We start from the raw sequence: 23,440 nt of genomic DNA, 5'->3' as shown, positions 1-23,440 counted from the left end.
GTTGAAGTGTTTAATATTATTCTGGACTTTGTCTTTCAGACTTACCAGTGCACATTCTCCGTGTGGAGCCGCCCCTGGTTGAATGACATCAGACTGGTGGAGGAGAGTTGCTAGAAAGAGAACAACGCAGGGGATTCTTCTGAATTGGCGTTGCTTGCAGTATAATCTAAACTTCAAGTAGAAATCCCCCCCCCCCAAAGGAACGACAAAAGTATTAACGGCTCTACTTTCTGTCCTCAACCACTGTAAAGGCAATCGAACCTCCAAAAAACTTGCCAGTGAAGGATGTGGCAGTGAAGCTCTTTCCATACGCGTGGTGTAGTAGAGTTAAAAGCAAACAGGTCCTTGAGTACGTTTTAAAATGTTTATTTTACTTTGCAGGGTGCCTAACAAAGGCCAGGTAATTAGCTGTTACTCAAAATACTAAAGTGGCTGAAAATAAACAATAAATAACGCAAATAACTGTGCTCAAACAAAAACCACCTCACGGTTGAAAAACTGTGTGGCTTCCCTGGTGATTGCCAACACTCGACACCTGTGCCCCCAGTCACCCTGAAGTAACCTGTGATTTCCTGACTGAACCCCGCCTACACCTTGGTAGTCATAGCAACCTCACAAATTACAGTACTTAATACATTTCAATAAAAAAAAATAAAAAAAAACATTCAAATTGGCTACAACACTCCGGCCCCTAATTGTTACTGTATAAAAACATAACAATTCAAACAACATTCAATACTGTAGCCAAATAAGTGCATTGTCCATAGCAGTTTCTCATACCGCAATGTTCATAGGTCATGTAGGTATCCAATAGGGTTGGGTAACCCCAATAATAGAAGTTGGGTTCAGTCTTTAGTCAGCTTCCAATAGAAGACAAATCTTGGTGATCGGTCGCTCCAGGACGTTGTACTTGGTCCGGACTTTAACAGAGCGCACAAGGCCCTGCCTGTCAGGAAAGGTCTGCAGTACCCTGCCCAACAGCCACGATCCTCGAGGGGCATTAAAGTCCGCTACAATGACGACGTCTCCTGCGACAAAGTTCCTCTTGTCCTGTGGCCACCGCTGTCTTTCCTGCAGCAGTGGTACGTACTCCCTCAGCCATCTATGCCAGAAGAGATTGGCGAGGAATTGAACTTGTTTCCATCGTCGTTTGGAATAAGAGTCAGTTTTGTTGAAAAGGCCAGGTGGTAGTGAAGGTTTGCTTTTCAACAGGAGAATGTGATTTGGAGTCAGTGGTTCGAGATCATTTGGATCCTCTGAAGCTTTTGTAATGGGTCGGTCATTCAATATGGCCTCCACTTCGCACAGGAGTGTTTGTAACCCTTCATCATCCAGATGTTGCTGATGAAGAACAGAAGTCAATACTTTCCTGATCATGCGAATGACTCTCTCCCATACTCCTCCGTGATGTGATGCGGCTGGAGTGTTAAAGGTCCATGTCACTCCAGAATGAAGTAGAGCATTTTGGATTTTCTCATGGTTCAGTTCAGAGAGAGCTTCTCTTAGCTCACGTTCTGCTCCAATAAAGTTCGTTCCATTGTCAGATTTGATGTGGGATACTTGGCCTCGTCTTGAAATAAACCTCCGTATTGCATTTATGCATGAACTGGTGTCCAATGAATAGGCCATTTCCAGGTGAACTGCTCGACTGGCCATGCAGGTGAAAATAACTCCATAGCGTTTAATGAGGCTGCGGCCTCTTTTCACCTCGAATGGTCCAAAATAGTCAATGCCCACATTTGTGAATGGTGGGAGATCTGCTTGCAGTCTTTCTTTAGGCAAATCTGCCATTTTTTGTTCACCCAGCTTTCCTCTGTATCGTCGGCAGGCAACACAGGATGACAGGATGTTTCTGGCAGCAGCATTTGCTTTGGTGATCCAATATTGTCGACGAAGTATGGAAAGTAGGTGATTTCTTCCACAGTGTCCGTTCTGTTCGTGTATGTGGCGTAAGATGAGAGTGGAGATATGTTGGTCCTTTGCAAGAATGACAGGGTGTTTTGTGTCATCAGGCATCGCTCCTTTGCTGAGCCTACCACCCACTCTCAAGAGTCCTTCCTTCAGCACTGGATCAAGCTTGTAAATGTGACTGCTTTTCGTCACTCCAGCTGTTCCTTTTTTCAAAGCAGCAATTTCATCACTGAACTTGTCCATTTGACTGTACTGAATGATGACTCTTTCAGCCATGTTGAGATCTTCAGGACATAGTATGTGACCACTCAACGTGGCTCTGAATCTATTCATGTCCTCTTCCACCTTTTTCTTTTGTTGAGTTGGGTCTAGGCCGCTGCTGGGCAGAGAAGCTTGAATTTCTTTTCTCTTTAGACTCAGCAACTTCAACATCTTTCTTAGCTGAAGAAACCATGCCACAGAGGTCTTCAGCCTTTTCCAGGAGGAGAAGTAGGTTATCAGTTTGTTTACTGCATTTGGTTGGTCTGTGATGATGACAGCATTCACTGACACCTCTCCTTTGACCTCTGGGTCATCACTGCTGATGGAGGTTGAATCCAGCATATTAGGAGGCCACTCCTCTTCACTCTTGGACAGAAAGTCTGGGCCATGGATCCATCTGCTGCTAGTGAGAAGGTAGTCAACTTTCACCCCACGAGAGGCCTCGTCAGCTGGGTTCCGTTTTGTGTCAACATACCTCCACTGTGAGACACTTGTGGCTTCTCTTATAGCAGAGACCCTGTTGGCAACAAAGGTGTGGAAACGCTTTGTTTCGTTCTTGATGTACCTTAACACTGTTGTGCTGTCTGTCCAGAAGAGTGAGTTTTCCAGCTCTAGTTTTAACTCTGCTTTCAGGAGTCTGTCAACTCTCACCGCCAGCACAGCAGCTGTTAGTTCCATTCTTGGGATTGTGACATTCTTTAAAGGAGCAACTCGTGCTTTTCCTAGCACAAAAGCTAGATGGATTTTCTCATCCTCACTCTGCAGCCTCAAATAAGAAACTGTGCCATAGCTTTTCGCTGGCATCAGAGAAGTGGTGGAGTTGTGCACTTACGAGCTGTCCAAAGCCTTTGGGTTTAAAGCATCTTGGCACACTGAAAGTGCAGAGTCTTTTTAAGTCTTCTAGCCACCCCACCCACTGCAGCTGGTAGTTTGGGGGAATGTCCTCATCCCAACTGTAGCTCATCTTGCAAAGGTTTTGCAGCAGTGTTTTAACAGGTAAGGTAAAGGGTGCTAAAAATCCAATCGGGTCATAGACCGAGCTCACTACAGACAAAATGCCTCGTCTTGTGAATGGTCTTTCTTGGACTGACATCCTGAACCTGAAAGTGTCAGTTTCTGCACACCACTGCAGGCCCAGGGTTCTTTCGACAGGAAGGCTGTCTCTTTCGAAGTCCAGCTCTTTCACTTCTTTGGCTCTTTTCTCCACATCAATGGCTTCCAACACCGACCTGCTGTTGCTCATCCATTTAAGCAACTGGAATCCTCCTAATTGACACAGAGCAGTCAGGTCTGTTACCAAAGACATGGCTTCCTCCTCTGAAGACACAGACTTCAAGCAGTCATCCACATAAAAGTTGTGCATGATGGTATCAGTGACATGGACTGGGAAGTCTGCTCTGTGGTCTTCAGCTGTCTTCCTAAGGGCAAAACTGGCACAGCTGGGCGATGATATTGCACCAAACAGATGAACAGTCATCCTGTACTCAGTGAGTGGCTGTGTCAGGTCTCCTCCTGGCCACCATAAGAAGCGCAGAAAGTCCACATCCTGCTTTGCCACTCTGACCTGATGGTACATAGCTTTTATGTCAGCCATAACTGCAACAGAATTCATACGAAACCTTATGAGAACTCCGAGCAAGGAATTTGTCAAGTCAGGTCCCTGGAGTAACTTGGTGTTGAGTGACACGCCTTTGTAGCTTGCTGCACAGTCAAAAACGACTCTCAGGGTTCTCTTTTTAGGATGGTGCACCCCATGATGTGGGATGTACCACCTTTTTCCTTCTTTTCCTTCCAATTGATGCTTTGGCACACACTCTGCATAGCCATTGTTTATGACATCACTGAGGAAGTTTGAATATTCCTCCTTGAACGTAGGATTTCTCTCCAATTTCCTTTTCAGGCAGAGGACCCTTTGCTCAGCAAGATGTCGGTTATTGGGCATGACAACATTGTCCTCTCTGAAAGGTAACTTCAAGCAGTAGTGTCCATCTTGTATTTCAGCTGATGTGTTGACAATGTTCATGAATTTCAGATCCTCTATAGACATCTCTGGCTTGTCCTCTGTTGATTTCTCAGTGAAGTCATGGTTGTACTGCTTCACCAGCAGTTCCTCTATGTGAGCAATGGAGATGCGGTTGGCTGTCATTGTGGGGCAGCTGCCCCCACTGTCATTGCCTCCTCTCAATGGTCCATTGACAACCCAGCCCAATAGTGTTTTAACAGCATAAGGTCCTTTTCCTCTGCTGTGTATCACTTCCCATGGCTCCATTACTTCTGGGGCGTTAGTTCCTATTAACAGCTCCACGTCTGCATCAATAACAGGGATTTCAACAGAGTTTAAGTATGGCCAAGCATGCAGGTCTTCCTGTCGTGGGATGTTATCACGTGTCACAGGCATCTTGAATTGGGTGTACACATCAGGCAGATCAACATAGTTGTTGTCATTGAATGCAGCTACCTCAAGTCCTGAGATGACGTGACTGTTTACAAAGCTTTCTTTATTCATTGTTTTCATTAGGAATTTAGTGTTCCTTCCTGTCACTTTCAGCTTCCTCATTAGTTGCTCAGAGCAGAAAGTGGATGAGCTGCCGGGGTCTAGAAAAGCATAGGTTGTCAGAATAGTGCTGCCTTTCTTTGCTTTGACCTTTACAGGCACAATTGACAAAACGCAGTCCTGCGCTCCGGCCCCTATATGGCCACAAGTCTTGGAAGTGGTGGCTTCACTCACCCCTGTTGTTTCTTGCTGTGAGCCTTTTGATTTAATTTCTTTCCATTCTTTGTCATTAATGTGGAGGATACTAGGATGTTTCAGGTTACACACCTTGCAGGACAGCCGACTGTGACACTCTTTACTCATATGTCCTACAGATAAACATCCAAAACAAGCACCTTTCTTTTTTAGAAAGTCAATTTCGTCTCTGTGGTGCTTCTTCTCCATCTTAGGGCACACTTCCAGTTTGTGGCCCTCTTCACACAGCAGACAAGATGCCCTGGTAAGTTTGCCAGGTGAGTATTTATCTTTTTCATTTTCAGAATTAACAGGTGCAACAGATGTAGCGAAGCTGCTTCCCTTTTCCTTTGTGCGTCCCTGTGACAGTTTATTTCCAACCTTTAACTTGGAAAATGAGACAGCTGTATCTTGAATGTCTCCATACAGTGGATCAGAGGCAATAGACACTTGTCTCTCAATGAAATTGACCACATCACCGAAAACTGGTTGATGATGACGTCTCTCCTGATGCTCAAAAGCAACATTTCTCCATTTCTCCCTCAGTTTGTATGGCAACTTCATGATTATTGCACGGATATTTGAGGGCATATTCATCTCTGACATGTAACTTATATTCTCCATAGCATTACAGCATATGCGCAGGAATAATGAGAATGCTTGTAAAGCTTTGATATCCTCAGATTTCAGTGTTGCCCATCCAAGGGCTTTCTCCATGTACGCAGTGGCCATTTTTTGCTCATTGCCAAAGCGTTCCTGCAAAAGCATCCTTGCTCTTTGGTACCCCCTGTCAGGTGGCATGTGTTGACAGCTCTTGACCAGTTCTTGAGGTTGCCCTTTGGTGTACTGCTCCAGGTAGTATAAGCAATCAACAGCACTGTCAGCCTTAGCTTCAACTCCGTGTTCAAAAGCTCTGATAAAGGTGACATATTCGAGAGGGTTTCCATCAAAAGTTGGTATGTTTCTTGGGGGTAGTGAAAGTGACGACTGCTGTTGCACCAATAATGCTGTGATGTCGTTTTGCTTTTGCATGATGGTGAAAATATTACCTGGGCCATATTGATTGGATTGTTGTGCTGGTTGTGCAGTGGGGTATGAGTGATGAGACTGTTGTGACATGCTGCCTTGGCCCTCCTCATTCACTTGCTGCCATTGCTGTGGCCTATATGCAATGGGATATGACTGCACAGTTCTTTGGGGCATGCTTGGGTTAGGATTTGAAGCACAAAGTTTTGGTCTGGTTCCTTGTGAATTGATTTCCTTAGCCCTTGTTCCTGTTCTGTCCGACATAGTTGCTGTAGGTCTGAATTGGTTGTCTTGTTCCTTTAACTGCTGAGGCTGTGACGGCATTGCAAATCTGACAGGTCCTGTTGGTGGGTTGATGCCTCCTGCTGGTGGATGAGTGACATGACAACTTGATGTTTGTGGAACAAATGGCACAGCAGAGGGTTTGAGAGCAGACCTTTGTCTTGACACATATGAGTTCATTGCATTTGAGACTGTGCTTCCTATGTCAGACCCTCTGTTTCTGAGCACTGAAACCTTAGCTGTCTGAGCAGCAATCCGACTCTGTAGTTCAAGCAGTTCCTTTCTTTTCCTTATTCGTTCTTGTTGAGCCTTTGCTTGTTCCTCTTCAGCCTCTAGCTCATGTTTTTCCTTGAGAGCAGCCTCCATGGCTAGAAGTGCAGCTCTTTCGGCCTCAGCCTGAATCCGGGCAGAAGCTGTAGTGGACCTTGAAGCCCTTGAGCTCCCACGTGACACATTTGTTCTGCCACCAGTATTAGAAACACTGTCATTTGGGCCAATGTTATCCACATCCTCATTTCCATTTGTCATGTCATTTGAACCATTATTTTTCAGAACCTCATTTGCATCATTTGAAACATCAACACCGGTTTCATCATCATGCTCTTTTGTTTTGTCTTGCTCCTTGCTTGCAAGCATCCATTTTTCCATTTTGCTTATCACTCCATTCACTTTGTACATTTGATTTTTAAACCATTCATTTTGATTTAACATTTCATCCTCAGGCACCAATAATTTTATTGACTCTTGCAACTTTACAGTTTCCCCATACATTTTCCACATCACTTCATGTTTGATTTGCACATCAGAAACACTTTCATTTGAAATCATCATTTGTTCAATTTCCTTTGCCATTTTCAGTAGTTGCCTTACTCCAGAATTCCTCTCCTTTTGCATTAACAGTATTTTGGCTTCCATTGCTTTAAACGTGAGTTTAGACGGCCGTTTACCAGGCTCATTGTCCATTTCATTGTCCGTGACAGCATCATTCATTTTTTCATCCACTTCCTAATTTTCCTCTTCACTCATGTCCATTCATTTAGCGTTTCAAGGAGGCTATATTGATGTGTGGGATTTCCCTGTATCCCGTTGCGTGAAGGCTACTCTCTTCTGCAACTTTCATTCGTTCACAATATAGTCCTACCGTGACCGTGACTTTGATGTTGCTTGGTCTGCGTCCCACTGCGGGCTGGGCCGTGACGTGACGAGGCAGTCAGGAGTCCAGGACCAGGTCTTGAACGATGCGTTGTCCTGTGTCCACATCGATCCTTGGAAGCGTAGTTTTTCAACTTGGTGTAAAGGCAATCGAACCTCCAAAAAACTTGCCAGTGAAGGATGTGGCAGTGAAGCTCTTTCCATACGCGTGGTGTAGTAGAGTTAAAAGCAAACAGGTCCTTGAGTACGTTTTAAAATGTTTATTTTACTTTGCAGGGTGCCTAACAAAGGCCAGGTAATTAGCTGTTACTCAAAATACTAAAGTGGCTGAAAATAAACAATAAATAACGCAAATAACTGTGCTCAAACAAAAACCACCTCACGGTTGAAAAACTGTGTGGCTTCCCTGGTGATTGCCAACACTCGACACCTGTGCCCCCAGTCACCCTGAAGTAACCTGTGATTTCCTGACTGAACCCCGCCTACACCTTGGTAGTCATAAAAACCTCACAAATTACAGTACTTAATACATTTCAATAAAAAAAAAATTAAAAAAAACATTCAAATTGGCTACAACAACCACTTCATTGCGTTTTCACTGGAATAAACTTGTTTCAAACTTCCTGATATGCAATGCAATAATATAGAGGTGTGCTGACTTTTGGAACAGCAACTTTTTAATGCCTAATAACTAAAACAAGCAAATAAGATATCTTGCATGAAATTGCTGATTAGCCTTTTAATAAAATTCAAGTTGCATGTTAATGAATGTGTGTGGGATTTATTGATTTATTTATTTATTTGATTTCCTTACTATTATAATACGTTGGCTAATTGGAATTATACTTCCAAAAAAAAAATTTCATAAACCTTAATTATTTTTTTTTTGGTTCACTTAGTATTGCCCAACACTATTACTTCTGCATTTTAATAACACACAATGTAATGTAGTGTAAGTTGGGGGTGGAAAAAACTTCCTATTAAGTTGTGTAACACTTCGGACACTGTCATGTGTGTTCTTATAATAGATGACCTGACAATTTAGCGAAGGTAAAAGGCTTTTATTTTTTAAAATTCAGACAGGAAGTCGTCTGTTATGTCTAGATTTGTTCACAGTCAATCATTTATAAAAGCTGAACCATTTCACTGGGACAGACGTTAACTCAACAGACAGCATTTAAACTGCATTTGTCAAACATGAAGGTCCTAAACAAAGACGAGTTTAAGATCGCCGAAAGAGTTCTGCAGCAACACCTCCCGAGGAGTTTAAAGGTAGGCGACTGCTACATGTTTAAAGTGTGTTAATATTATCATTTTAAAACCATAGCAGCTCCGATTTTTCTTTTTTCTTAGATGTACGGCTTCATACATGGACTAAACAAGAACAAACCAAGTACCCTGGAGGTGGTCGTGGACACGTGGCCTGATTTTAAAGTCATCATTAGCCGACCGGACCCCAAGGTGAGTTCATGTCCGGCTGGAGAATTGGACCCTCGAGATTTGCCAGACTCGTCTGTACTTCGTGTTTGCTAAACTTTGCGTGTACTCCACAGAATAAGAGTGCCTCAATGTTCATGAAAAAAGTGTCATATTACAGCATGGATGTGCGGGCTTTAGAGAAAGTGCTGAAAGAAGAGGATGCAATTGACTGGAGCACTAAATTCTATATAGGAGGTGAGTTCAGAGCACTGCAGGAAACAAGTGCTTCAAAGTACATCCAGTATGTTGAGTATGCATAATATGAAGATGGATTATTAAACTAATATAGTACACTGCAACCAGCTAATAAACAAAAAACAAAAACATCCAAAACCACTGAGGCTGAAAACATTTTGCCAGATTCTACCCACGATTCCCACCCGGGCAAAGTCTGCATCAGCCTGCGCTAGTTGGGGACAGTCGCCATGAGTAGTTGGCACAAAAATCTGCAAGTGTGCGAGTACCCGACCCAGCCTCAGTTGCAGTCATTCAAACATGTTTGAATTTTTTGAGCCAAATCTGCTCACAATCACTGATTACCGACCAACTGCAAAACACGTGCTGCCAACGGCCAATGGAAAAGAAAGGGTGGGACACTGGAAGGAGAGATTAATTGAGTTGTGGCAGGAGAACGAGGACGTTGTGCACAAAGTGAGGATATTTGTAACCTCCGTCAAACTCAAATAACAGACCTTGCTTATCTTTTTTCGACCTCCAGGATTAGACACTGCCCATTTATCCGTGCTACAAGGAGTGTCTGCTTACCGAAAAGTTAACAACAGAGGCTACACTTACGTGCATCTTCTGTATTTGCCAGATCCCAGCCATCTGATCATGCCATCGATTGACAGGTACAGTCAGAAAATTAAAAAAATGTAAAAAAGAAAAAATAGATTGTTTCTGTGCTCATGTGAAGGTTGTCATTTCTTTTTACAGTGAGCTTGAATCAAGGATTTCATCTCTGAACCTCTCACACGTCGACTTGGTGAATAAAACCTGGAAGTTTGGAGGGAATGAGCAAGGTCACAAGAACATTGAAAACCTAATCAGCAACTTCCCATCTTGCTGCATCATGAATGACCAGGGTGAGCCGTTGTCCTGGATCCTGCTGTATGATTACTGTGCCATGGGCATATTGTACACTCTCCCAGAGCACAGACAAAAAGGCTACGCCAGAGTGCTGATCAGCACCATGGTCAAGAAGCTCCATGCTGAGGGTTACCCTCTATACTGCTACATAGAGGAGGACAACATGGTATCCCATAAACTCTTTCAAAGCATGGGCTTCTTGGAGGACACGACTTACAGAGCAGCATGGTACGAGTTCAACTTTTGATTGGGTTTCAAGACTTTTTAAGATAACGTTTTATCAAAAGAAAAAGAAAGAGACTCTTATATATGATTAAAAAGCCAAAATCAAAGATGATTTTTTTTACATTTACTGATTAATTTTAAAGATATTTTAAACTGGTGTATTTTTATGTTTTCTACTATACATAATGTAGTCATTGTAGGAATTATAAAGAGTATATTGCACATTTTACAAGTTCCCCAAATCACTGCATTTAAACTGGACTGTAGAAATTGAGGTATAAGTGAAAGAGAAATTTCATGATTACTGTACGTGATATGTTCACCCTGTGTAGAGGAAGAAAAATTAATCCAAATTAAATTTAGCTGAATTGATTGACACTTTGTTTTCTGTAAGCACTTAATAAGATCAAGAATCCTTTATTGTCATTATGTGAGAACATAGATAAAACAGTAAAAAAGTAAATAATAATAATCTGTGTATATAACATGTCCATTGTATATTTATACACATATTATGTACATACAACAGCTGTGGTCATCATTTGCATAAAAAAAACAAAGGCAACTATAACATATAGCGAGCAATGTCTGTGGTATGTCTTCTGAACTGACATTGCTTGCAGTATAACCTAAACTTCAATTAGAATGCATATATTTTTTTCCCTCCCGTAAAGAGGTCACAAAACTATTAATAGCTCTACTTTCTGTCTGCAACCACTTCATTGTATTCTAACTTGAATAAACTTGTTTCAAACTTCCTGATATAATGCAGTAATATAGAGGTATGCTGACTTTTAGAACAGCAACTTTTTAATGCCTAATCACTAAAACAAGCAAATAACAAGTTTTCTCACAATTGCTTATTAGCCTTTTAAAAACACAGTTTTAATAAAATTCTAATTGCACGTTTGATTTCATAACTATTAGAGTACATTGGCTAATTGGAATTATACTTCCAAAAGAAAAAAATCTTCATAAACCTTAATCCCCATAGATTATTTAGAATAGACTTTTTTTTGTTCACTTATTGCCCAACACTATCACTTCTGTGTTTTAATAACACACAATATAATTGAAAACTGTCTGGAAATTGGTGGGTAAAACAACTTCTTTTTATGTTGTATAACACTTTGGACACGTTCATGTTTCATTGTAATAATTAAACTTCAGTGCTTAGTAAACTATACTTTATTGAACGTGTTTAAATAATCTGTCAATTTAGCGAAGGTAAAAGGCTTTTATTTTTAAAATTCAGACAGGAAGTCGTCTGTTATTTCTAGATTCGGTTATGAGACGTGCAGATAACACTGTCAATAATTTATAAAAGCAGACCCATTTCCCGTATGTAAGCAATGCAAATGTTTTTTTTTTACTGATCATAAATCTCTAACTCTTCCGCTTATGCTCGAAACGCGGATATAACGTAATTACTACCTGAAGAAACTTATTTGCGAAATTTCCAACCGTTGCGTTTTGCACTGTGGCCGCCGCCATGTTGGATTCATGGAACAAGAAAGGAATGCGGGGAATGGAGCTGGAGAGGCACGAGGGGAACGCCCACACAGTGACGACCTGTCAATCAGAGACTAGCCACGCCCCCGAAGCGCACTCTCACGTTTCCTCTATTTTACTGTAAATAAGACCATAATAAACAAAATGCACGCAGAGCTGTACTGACATATCAATATTAGCACCAGTGGCTAGATATAAGTAAAACTGACTAAAACTAGCGTTTACGACCATAAACACAGAGCATAACACAACGGGACAATGTTTATTGAGGTCAAATAAAAATAAAAGTTACTTTCTCCACAGATTTCTGCACAGGAAATGAGTTACCAACGCCCATTTCCTTCGTCTAACGAGTAAGTTGAAGTCATTCCTTCAACTTTTACTGGGTTCATTTTCCAGAACGGCTCTGGAAGATATGTCTGTTTTCTTTTAAAAAGAAAAGACCGCCCAGCAGTCGACATTAGATCCTCTACACATAATGCACTCCCTAACTCTCGGCTCTGCTTCGATACAGTTTCATTGTTATATGCCTGACAGAAAATTACCATGGAGCTGACGGGAGATCAGCAGAAAATAGCTGAGACTGAACTGAAAAGATATTTACCCCGGTCACAGCAGGTGTGTACAGTCGTTTTTAATGAGTGCTACTGGATATTATGATTTTATTGTAAGGTTTTATGCGTTTTTTTCCCTTTTATTTTCAGGTTTACGGTTATTTGATGCTTAAAAACAGCGTCAGATCAGACCCTGCAAAGATTATAGTGGACACATGGCCACAGTTCAGTGTCATTGTCTGCAAGCCACAGTGCAAACAGGTACAACTCACTGCACACATGCGTTCCGTGTTAAGTGCCACACAGGGGCAGTGTATTAGTTTTGTTATATAACTTTCATGTAGACAAAACCACATGATCCAATATTTCCTATACTATTGTGCATACAGTATCTTCACATCTCATTATTCTTACAGAGGGGGGATGACTTCAAAGACATGCTGATTTTTGCAAAAGATGAAGCTGTTCTTGAAGAATTCGTGAGAAAGTCTTCTGTTATTGACTGGACCAAGTTGATTTGTATTGGTAATAGCAACAAGCACTTTCATCCTTTTCATTGCGGTTGAATAATGAATGTGGAAGTCAGCAACTTCACTTCCTTCACTAGGACACTACACTTGTTTAATTCATTTACTAATCTTCTATACATCAAAGAAAAGACATCGTGAGGATGTTACACAACGCCTGCTATTCTGCTGAATCAGTTTATTACCATTTCCACTTATGACTTTAAAGTGTGAATGTGTCTTGAATTTTATTGTCGTTCATTTGGTTCAAAGTCCTCAAATTGTTATTGCATATCATTTAGTGATACTGAACGAAGACTCTTCCTTCACTAAATGATGTGCAATAACAATTTGAGGTCCTAGTTTTGTGGACAAAGATCAGAACCACAACACCGTAATGTAGAACTGAAGAGAAACAGAATTACCAACTTTTAATGTTAATCAATCTTACACATACATCATTTGCACAAAATGAGGTTAGAACTTTTGATTGCTTTTGTTCAAGGAATCAGCCTTCCCCACATGGAGATACTCAAAGCACTGGCATCAGAAAAAAATGCATCAACTAAAAAACGAGCAGTTTGTCACATGATGACACTGGAAGACATATCTCAGCTTCCTTCTGTAGACAGGTATAGTGATATGTTAATCACAGCATTTGACAAATAATTATTGCATATGTCATTAACGAATATTTCATCTGTTCTGCCTCAGCTCAGGAATCTCACTGAGCTCCCTGGATGAATCGCACGTTGCCTTGGTGAATCAGACGTGGAAGTTTGGAAAGAACGAGGAGGCGGTAAGGATGATCCAGAACATGGTTACAAACTTCCCCTCCTGCTGCGTGCTGGGTGCTGACGGACGGCCAGTGTCCTGGATCCTGACCTATGCGTCTTGTGCCATGGGGATGTTGTACACTCTACCAGAGCACAGAGGGAAAGGCTACTCTAAAGTCCTGATCAGCTGCATGGCGAAGAGACACCATGCTCAGGGCTATCCAGTGTACTGCTTCATAGAAGAGGAGAATGTGGTCTCCTACAGGCTCTTCGAAAACATGGGCTTCACTGAAGATCCCTCATACAGGGAAACGTGGTTTGAAATACATCAATTTTAAACGTTTACCTGCTAATAATTAAAATGAGCTTATTCAACTGAAAATGTAAGTCATGAATGGCTGCATGAAGCCAGTGCTTTTTGGCCACCTTCTGCATTGGAATATGTTATATTATTTTTATTATCCTTGCAGATCCCTCCACACACACATGTCACCTTTTTTCTGAAGTAGCACTTGAGGCATGACTGGATCTGAAATGAAAAAATAAATAAACACATTATGTGAACAATGTGCTTAACACACCCACTTGCCAAACATTCCTGCACTAAATCTAAAGCACTACAGTTTCATGAAGGCTATTCAGCAGTTGCTTGTGTTGTGTTGTACTGACGCATGTTTCTATTATTTTGACAATCCCATTTTATTCGGTGCTTTTGGGTAAATAACAGAAACACTTTAGGGTTTAATTTAATACAATTTAGCAGAAGAATAAAAAATACATCCTCCAAAATGATCATACTTTGCAAGGAATAAAAAGTTGTTCTGACAGCTTTACCTATGTTCTGTGTATTCTTCCAGGCATAGCAACCAGGTTTTCCAGTACTCCAACATCAACTCTGAGTTGAGTTGGTGAGCATGGGCAGGTGAGCCGTCCTTGTAGGCTACAACGATGAGGCCATTTTCAACCTGCAATCAGAAAAGATCCGTGGCTGTCACACTGTGGCCGGCTTATCATAAAGACTGGACATTTTAGTCCAATATCAGTCATGGAATAAAATCAGAAACTAACAAACTTATCACATCATTCATTTGAATAGATCACCTGATATTTGTAGTGGTTGTCGCCATTCAAAGCTCCAGCATAGGCTGCCACTTGAATAGGGTTGTCGTAAGTGTTGCTCAGGAATGGCTTGGGTTTTTCTGAAGTCTTCCAGTCAATAACGCACAGCACACCCCTGCAGACAAAATCAGCCTGTCAAGTCTGGCAGTGGGAAAAAAAAAAGTCTCCAAATCAGGATTTTTATTTATTTATTTACCTGTAGCGAGCCACACAATCTACAATGCCCAGGTACTTCAGGGTTTCATGTTGTACTGTGCTTTCAATAGCTCTCACAGCACTGATATCCTCCAGTATGTGAGAAACGCTCTCTATGTATCCCTGAGCCTCAGGTGGATACTCCGGGGTCTCTGAACAACTCTTCTGCGTTACACCTGACATCAGGATGTCCTCCAGAGATGAATGGAAGAGCTTCCCTTGTCTGAACAAATCTGTTTGAATACAACAACCGTGAGTCATTTTTTCAGTTTATCTCCCTATATATAAATGAGAGTATCATATTATAATCGGAAGATAACATGGATATGTTTGTAGGATGTCACAAATCTTACTTTGGCTGTATTCTTTGAAGCCATCCTCTCCAAGCTCCGCGATCATCTTCCTCTTCCATCTCTCCAGGTAGAAAACTTGCTCCGGGGAAAGTGTCTGCTGAAGAATGCGGGTCACACTCGGAATGAAAGGCCTCGATTGTCCTCTGTTTAATAAAATCCGGGCTGGAGGTCCCGACTCTGGCTCTTCTGTTTCTAGAGTCTCTTTACAGTCTAAGAAAGGGTGCACAGTTTTAGGTTCCCTCTTCTCTGGTCTTGCGGGCGTCTGAGCTTTGACAACAGGTCCGTAAATGTAATCGTCTTCCGCCTGGATGGTTTCAGGGGATTGGGCACTGACCCTGGACGACATGACAGACTTCACAAGAGACGAGTAGCGCTCACTGTCCACTGAGCTGTACGGGCTCTTTCTTTTAGAGGACCTTAGGCACTGACAAGCAGAGAAGTGATTCACAGATAGGGAGGCGCTTTCAGGGACCATGGTGCCTCCAACGGATAAAACACGTTTAAGAATAAACATTGTGGCGATTTAAACACAACAGACTGAAACTATAACTTTGTAGCCACTTAACTAAACATAAGTTCTGACTTTTTTGAAGTTTTAACGTGCATTTAAGAAGTTTTTCTTCGTTTCGGCGCCAGTACTTGCCCCAGCATGTTTCCCCTCTGTTAAACTCGTGCAAAAAACACTGTTGTTTCAGAACGGCGCGCCTTTTTGGTTGCACGCATTTACGTAGCTGGGAATTGAAGTTCCAACGTAAAGTCTCGCGAACGCATTTAAGACAGAGAAAACTACATTACCCACAATGTGCAGAGTATCACTGAAATACATCCGTGTGGTTAACTCGGCGGCACCGTTGTAAGTGGGCGGGACTTTGTTGTTTATTTCTTTTATAGTCTTTCAATTCGTTATTCATCATTTGTCCGCAACTTAAGAAAGTGTAACGCTGGTGTTTAAAAATAAGTTATCGTCAAGTCTGGGGGCATTTCAAAGCTCAGGCACGCGAAGGTTACGTGATTGATTTGGTCAGAAACCAATCGCAGCTTTTGTAAACTCAACGCTGTCCAGTCATGTGCTCTTAAGGCGGGATTTAATCTTTCATCATCGGGATGGGGGCGAAAAAGCGATTTGACAGCTCGTCAGGCAGCTAACCAGCCACCAGAGAGACAGCTTCCTGCATATAGTTTTGTTATTTGGGTTGGCCTCCTTTTCTTCGCCATTCCGTCGATTTCGGACAAAACATGACATCCATAGACGAGAGCAACAAAGAAAAGGTAAGTTAAACGGCTAGTGAATTGCACCAAAAGTCAGCCCTGGAATAGCTAACGTTAACGGTTGCTTTCTGGCTAAGTTACTCAGTTGTTTTCGGTCTGCATAGCGCTAGCCTCTGGCTAAAGCTAGCCAGCTTTTTTTTATTTTTTTTAACGGGATAAAGCTACCAAGAAGCGCTGTGTCAAGCAGCTTACAAAAAAAGTTTTGTTTGGTAATGTTATCTCATTCACTGAACATGTTAAGCCACGCAGCGGTTAAAGCTCAGTGTTCACCGTTACACGTAAAAGTCTCAAGAAAGTCTCGTAGCCGGTTTGTGTCCTGTAGGTTTTTGCAGCATTAAGGATCTGTTGTGCAGCATACTGCTTTGCGGCATCGTTGTCAGCTGTGATACTTCAGCATTTAAAACAGATGTTGGTTAAACTTTGTTGTCATTTTGGTGGATAAAGTTTGTGGTCTCTTTCTCGTTGAGTCTGTAAATTGTTTCCATCTGAGCACAAATATGAACAAATGTAGGAACTTGTGAAACGTGTAGGTGTAGCGCGTTGTTTCTCCAACATGGCAACAAACTATGACTATTCTTTAATAGAGCTGCATCAACATGGGCGTGGACCACATCTTTAAGCCCTAGCCGGACTGGAGCATGTGCCGTTAGTTAGGTCCAAAGCTAACAACCTCCAGGCTTTTTTACAACCAAGTCCTGCTGCTTAATTCAAGGAAGAAATGGCAGTGTTTGGTTACCTCCGAATTATAGGGCCGTGGTGCAAGTTAGAGTAAAAGCCGCTGGTTCCTGTCTGACATGTTTTTTGTGTTTTTAAATAAATTCCTTGGTGTTGGATCGGATCGAGGCAGATGGCTTTGGGCTATCAACACTGCAGCAGACTGTTGGTGCATTGTCAAGACAGTTTATGCAGAAGATTCATAGAGGCCTGCTTTACTGACTAAGATTTTTTTTGATATTTTGATATTGATATTAAGAGACTTAAGTCGTAGTGTACACACAATTAATGACTCAGCTCCAAGCAGTATAATGATTACATGCTGATGGAGACCAATAGAGCTAAAATAAAGTTACACATAAAGTTTTTTTATGTGTAACACCAATATTTTTTCCATATATGAATTCTGATCCACTATTATTAGTGCTACTGGATGCTGCATTCAAAATACAGCATTTACGACTGGGGTCTAACTACATGCAGTTCCACTTTTTTACAGTTTAAATCCACAGTACCCCTTAGTAATGTCAGAGAGGCAACATTATGGAAGAACTTCAAAATCAAACTTAAATTAAATAATATATCAAATGTCATTTATGGCGAAGACCAGAAACCTGTTGAATAGTTCTCACAAGCAACAGATGTCATGTAAAAATGCATTTCTGCATTATAAGTGACTTATTTTTGTGTGTGCATAAGTCTGTGTAAGCTTTTGTTTTGATAGCCTTGACTTTTTTTTTCTCCTCCATAGTTGCGATCTGTATCTGTGGACTTAAACAGTGATGCCGCTCTACTCATTGACATTCCTGATGCACTCTGCGAAAGGGACAAAGTCAAGTTTACGGTCCATACAAAGGTAAATGTGGCAACGTCAACACTGATAGATTTTGACGCATAAGCCGAACCCTAACTGTGGAAAATGTTCTCTAATGGTCTGTGCTGATTTGATGATTGTGTGATTGTGTTATTTAAAAAGTACTTTCAAATTATGTCTTCCTAGACCACACTTAGCTCTTTCCAGAAGCCAGACTTCTCTGTTCCCAGGCAGCATGAGGATTTCATCTGGTTACACGATGCTCTGGTTGAGACTGAGGACTATGCCGGCTTAATAGTGAGTTGGACTACGTGTTTGTACATAAACAGAGGCTGACATAACACAGTTTATCTTTGGAGCCTGTATACTCAGTGAAACTGAAGACATACTGATTTTGTTTGTCAGGCATACATTCCCCCCAAAATACATCAGTCCTCCTTTTTGACATAGCATGAATCTTTAATTTGTTTCCTTTTTTTTTTTATCTTTCATAGATTCCACCAGCACCCCCAAAGCCGGACTTTGAGAGCCCAAGAGAGAAAATGCACAAACTGGGTGAAGGTGAAGCCACTATGACCAAGGAGGAGTACACTAAGATGAAGCAAGAGCTGGAAGCGTGAGTGTTGCTTTCAAACAAAACACCATATTATACTGCACTGGTATCACATCATGTCATAGCAAAATATTGTGTAATAAAACTTCTGTTTTTTTTATTTCTTGCTTTCCAGAGAGTACCTGGCTGTGTTTAAGAAAACTGTCCAAGTGCACGAGGTCTTCCTGCAGAGATTGTCCTCTCACCCGATGTTAAGCAAAGACAGAAACTTCCACATTTTCTTAGAGTATGACCAGGATGTGAGTTCCTCTTAATGCTGACTCCCTTTCCTGAGTTGTCAGTTGGAGAGAGAGGAAGTAGAGTTTACTGGATACGTGTGACACATGGCTTGCATCCTGCTGTGATCAGCATTTATGCCTATCTGTGTAGTCTTTGTCAGTCAGTGGCAGTAGTGTTTGCTAACAGAAGTTGGTTGAGAGTTTAGCATTTTTTAAACTTTAGGTAGAAGTAAAGCATATGCTACTGTCACACATAATCATACATTGCTCAGTCCATGCTTAGTTCTCTCCACATCATATAATAAGTTTTGCATGTTATATATTTAATACATATCCATTCTTTATTCTGTTATTTTAGCTCACTGTGAGGAGGAAGAATGCAAAAGAAATGTTTGGAGGATTCTTTAAGAACATGGTTAAGACTGCTGACGAGGTCCTTATCTCAGGAATAAAGGTGAGGCTTCTGGCTGCTTATGGGTTATAAAATTCACGACACCGTTACAGCCGCAGTGTCGTTGCCACCTCTTCACTTTACCTCTGCGTGTTTTTTTGTTTCCCACACAGGAAGTTGATGACTTTTTCGAGCAGGAGAAGACGTTCCTCCTCGACTACTACAGCAAGATAAAAGATTCCACCGCCAAGGCAGAGAAAATGACCCGTTCGCACAAAAGTAATGGAGTGATTTGACGTCACGATATTGAATTGGTCTTTGAGTGGTACAAAGTGGTTGGATGGTTTGGATTTTGATTGTTAATTTCTTCTCCTACAGATATTGCAGATGATTACATTCACATCTCTGCCACTCTGAACACTCTCAGTGCTGATGATAACACAGCAAATAAAAAGTGAGTGTAATGCTTAATTTAGGGGTTTTTATGCATACTTGCTTTTGAAAATTGTAAGCAGTCTGTTGTGGTGATAACTGAATAAAAATCTTCGATATATAACGGTAGTGTTTTTCACATTTTTTTTAATTCTCAGGAACCTGGAGAAGTTGTCAGACCTGTTTGAGAAGCTCAGAGTAAGCAGAACCTCTTCTACCCGACAAACTGAAACACATAACATTGTGGAAGCTTTTACATCTTTTTCTGTGTGTGTGTCTGCAGAAAGTGGAGGGAAGAGTTGCATCTGACCAGGAGCTGAAACTGACAGAGCTGCTAAGATACTACATGAGAGACATCCAGGCTGCTAAGGTGAGACATTTTTATCTTCTGCTGTCGCATAAGAGGCACAAATTTACAAATATATTACAAAGATTCCCATCTATGACGTTCACACACTGCATCTTAAAATCATTATGTGACCAGAAAAATACTGCTGAAAGTACTCAGTGCTGAACTAGATTTGTACTTTAACACTGGTTAGCACCATATCTTCTGTCACAACCCACAACAGCTGTGATTTGACCATCCTCGTCTCTCCAAACATGGAAAATTCTCCCTTCTGTCGTCTGCATACTATCTACTGAGACAATTTCCGTTGTTTGAAATACATACACAGTTGATTGGCCGCCGACTAGCACTTAAGCGGTGTAATTACACAACGATCTCAGCACGCAGTAATATAAATCAAGCTTTAATCTTCATTATCCTTTATGAGTCAAGATTGGCAAATATATATCGGTCAACTGATATTATAATCTAGTAGTGGCCTTTCACGAAAAAAAATACTTGGGGTGATTTAGAAATGATGGCATCACATAGTTTTTCCGGCACTATGGCTTGTATTTGCATGTACTAACAGCATTCATAACAGAAATGCAGCACAAATGCTCACTTCTCTGTTATACGTTCATTTATCACTCTGGTAAAACTATTAAATGTGTCGGTTAGGACCTTCTGTACAGGCGAGCCCGGGCGTTAGCCGACTACGAGAACTCTAACAAGGCCTTGGACAAGGCTCGACTGAAGAGCAAGGACGTTGCCCAGGCAGAGGAACATCAGCAGCATTGCCTGCAGAAATTTGACAAGCTCTCAGAATCTGGGAAGAAAGGTTTGTGCATTCATGCGTCAGCGATATGGACTCATTCTGCCCTTGTTTCCTTGTGGTATTTACCGAGCCGTCTCTTTTATTTTTATTTTTTTCATAACTGCACAATGTAATCCTCTCAGAACTCACCAGTTTCAAGGGAAGACGTGTCGTGGCCTTCAGGAAGAACCTCATAGAGATGGCTGAGCTTGAGATAAAACATGCCAAGGTGAGCAGCGCAACAAAGCCGAGTTTGTGTAGCAGTTTTTATTATCTGGTGTGGTAATAGCTATGCTAATGAAAAATGTTACCACGTTCTTATAGCGATATACACAGAGCAGTCACAACTTTAAAACCACTGACAGGTGAAGTGAATAACGTTGACCATCTTGTGTTCAAATGTGTACAATTGCAAAGAGTACACCGATCAGGCATAACATAATGACTACCTCCCTTATATTGTGTAGGCCTCCAAGACAGTTGTGACTCATCAGAGAATGGATGTGGGCCTTCTGTGGTGTCTGGAAACAAAATGTTGTTCCAGTGCATCCCACAGATACTTGATCAGTTTAGGTTTTGTTCCTATACCGTTTGTGTGTGTGTGTGTGTGTTCATGTGTCAAGCTGCAAGAGTGTTAGTGCTGTGGGGTGGGGGTGCCTGGTCTGGTCTAGGTGGGTGGTACATCTCTAAGTAACATCCACATGAATGCCAGGTCCAAAAGTTTCCCAGCTGATCATTGTGTTGTCATAAGATGATCAACGTTGTTTACTTTTCCGGTCATAATGTTGTGGCTGATCGGTGTATAATTCTGTATTACCCATGTTCATGAGGAAATTGAATTGGAAGTTGATGGTGTAATAAGACTTATTAGCAGTATAGAGGTGAACCCACTGCAGGCATGTGATAGTCTCTGAGTCTGAGTCACAGTTCAAGTTCTCATGGCTTCACACAAAATAGACTGTGTTATTCAGGAGTAACCATACAAGTTACTTTTGTCTCCACAGAACAACGTGGCTCTATTGCAGGGATGCGTTGACCTGCTTAAGAGCAACTGATGTGTTTTCAAGTGCTCCTGTCCTCCCATCACCAAGTGACCAGTCATAGCAAATGGAAACCTGGCGTCGCTGGGGGCCTTGCAAGGACATGACTCCAAGCCCTATCTCTGCTTCCACCTGGGTCTGATGCCACTTTGAAACCCTCCTGCGAGAGAAATTGTAAGCACAATGTCTTCATGTTTACAGAGTCCCTGTCCTCTGGTCTGTGGTCCACCCTTTTTCCATTATCTCAATGTGAATGGCTCCAGAGAATGCCAGCTTTATGGTCTTCCGTATTTTTACTACACCAATAGATGCAATTTTTCTTGATTTATTTTTCTTTACATTACACAGATACGGTAGTATACTTCTTCTTTTTTTGGATCCTACTTATGCCTCTATTCTGTCTTTAACCTTCTTCCTCATGTACACTTTTAAATAGCTTATTCAAAGGCTTAAATTAACCCCAAGCAGTGTTTTTTTTTTTTGTTTGTTTTTTTTTGCTAGTTTTGTTGGGGTTTTTTGTTTGCTAATGAATCAGTTTTACAGAAGCAAAACGAGTGCCTGGAAAAAACACCCTCATGCTCTGCATTCCTGGGTTCTGAGATTAGTGTACAGATGAACCAACCCTGTATTAAGGAGACTCATGACCGACTTAGAAGACGAGACGGATCATCTTCGAGTGTTCAAAAATAGCTGCGCTTCACCTCAGGAATTGGACACTTGGATTGGTCGCTGCATTCTTGTTTGCAAGAAGTGGCCTCGAATCCCACAGTTATCAAAGATGCACATTAGTTTTGTAAACATGGATGTGTCCTCGATGATTTGAGATGATTTGGCGAGAGGAATGGGTCAAATGGTGGAGTGACTGTTGGAGCATGTAGTCATTTTACAAAACGACAATTAACATTAGTAATGACTGAAAGTGTTATTTTGGTTTTATTTGAAGACACTGACGGCTACATCTATTATTTCCACAGCAGCTTATTCACCTCAGCCAACTCTGTCCGTTCGCTCTCTCATTCTCTGTGTCTTATTATTCTTTTTATTGCCCCCCCTCCCATTTGTTATCAATGGAGTCTTATGATATATTACCCAGATCTTCTAGGCAGTTTGTTTAATTCAAACAGACATTTGGAAAGATGCACTAAGAAGATGAAAAATACTTTACACTCATGACCTGGCTCAGCGCAGTGTTGTAGTTTTTTAAGAAAGAAGTGAATGTATTTGTAATGGATCCCCACTGCGCGATTTCCCTTACACACGATGCTTTTCTTACGGATCAATAGCATTTTATAAATTTGTAATAATGGCATTAAATAAATTCTACTTTCCCAAGTTTGATCTGTGCCATTCTGTATTTGTGTCGCCGCTCGTTACTTCAGTGAAAAGTTAATTAATTAATTAACAGATTTCAGTTGTAAAAGGGGGGAAAAAAAGGATTTTAAAGACCCAGCCACCATACCACTAGGTGGCAGTATCCAGCTACCCTCTGTACTTAAGAGTTTAGGTATGCAGGTCTTGAATTTAAACACAGCTGTACGCATGTTTGTGTTAAATCCATTGACCACTGTGAATCCCAGAATGAGACCGTGTGGTGCATTAGGTAAGCTTGGAGGAAATGCCAGGGGGCTCATGGGAA

General features: G+C 41.4%; 3 protein-coding genes and 1 pseudogene across 4 annotated transcripts; 3 read left to right on the top strand and 1 right to left on the bottom strand.

The window, feature by feature from the left end:
• Window positions 1-8,133: 8,133 nt before the first annotated feature.
• On the top strand, window positions 8,134-10,331 carry LOC311509689 (glycine N-acyltransferase-like protein 3). The gene is made up of 5 exons (XM_084575114.1): window positions 8,134-8,632; window positions 8,714-8,821; window positions 8,914-9,034; window positions 9,558-9,690; window positions 9,776-10,331. Exons 1-5 carry the CDS (start codon window positions 8,558-8,560, stop codon window positions 10,173-10,175), a joined length of 837 nt encoding a protein of 278 aa, XP_084431240.1. The 5' UTR covers window positions 8,134-8,557; the 3' UTR covers window positions 10,176-10,331.
• Window positions 10,332-12,166: 1,835 nt separating this feature from the next.
• LOC311509692 (glycine N-acyltransferase-like) lies at window positions 12,167-13,840 on the top strand (annotated as a pseudogene). Its single transcript, XR_014699889.1, has 4 exons — window positions 12,167-12,283; window positions 12,370-12,480; window positions 12,636-12,744; window positions 13,231-13,840. The product of XR_014699889.1 is annotated as a glycine N-acyltransferase-like (transcript).
• A 51-nt stretch (window positions 13,841-13,891) lies between these two features.
• LOC311509687 (mitochondrial genome maintenance exonuclease 1-like) lies at window positions 13,892-15,897 on the bottom strand. The gene is made up of 5 exons (XM_084575111.1): window positions 15,169-15,897; window positions 14,817-15,048; window positions 14,603-14,735; window positions 14,336-14,466; window positions 13,892-14,030 (listed from the first exon to the last, which is right to left on the bottom strand). The coding sequence occupies exons 1-5, from the start codon at window positions 15,680-15,682 to the stop codon at window positions 13,991-13,993; spliced, it is 1,050 nt and encodes a 349-aa protein (XP_084431237.1). The 5' UTR covers window positions 15,683-15,897; the 3' UTR covers window positions 13,892-13,990.
• Window positions 15,898-16,103: 206 nt separating this feature from the next.
• LOC311509675 (sorting nexin-5-like) lies at window positions 16,104-23,140 on the top strand. Its single transcript, XM_084575097.1, has 13 exons — window positions 16,104-16,437; window positions 17,903-18,007; window positions 18,152-18,262; window positions 18,460-18,581; window positions 18,694-18,817; window positions 19,155-19,250; window positions 19,361-19,466; window positions 19,566-19,641; window positions 19,778-19,817; window positions 19,903-19,989; window positions 20,629-20,788; window positions 20,908-20,993; window positions 21,769-23,140. The coding sequence occupies exons 1-13, from the start codon at window positions 16,405-16,407 to the stop codon at window positions 21,817-21,819; spliced, it is 1,197 nt and encodes a 398-aa protein (XP_084431223.1). The 5' UTR covers window positions 16,104-16,404; the 3' UTR covers window positions 21,820-23,140.
• The last annotated feature ends 300 nt before the right edge of the window (window positions 23,141-23,440 follow it).

Source organism: Chelon labrosus (assembly GCF_963514085.1).
Source record: "Chelon labrosus genome assembly, contig: SCAFFOLD_13_1, whole genome shotgun sequence".
Classification (NCBI taxonomy): Eukaryota; Metazoa; Chordata; class Actinopteri; order Mugiliformes; family Mugilidae; genus Chelon; species Chelon labrosus.
Note: the sequence above shows the minus strand (reverse complement) of the source record. Positions and strands in the feature narration are given on the sequence as shown.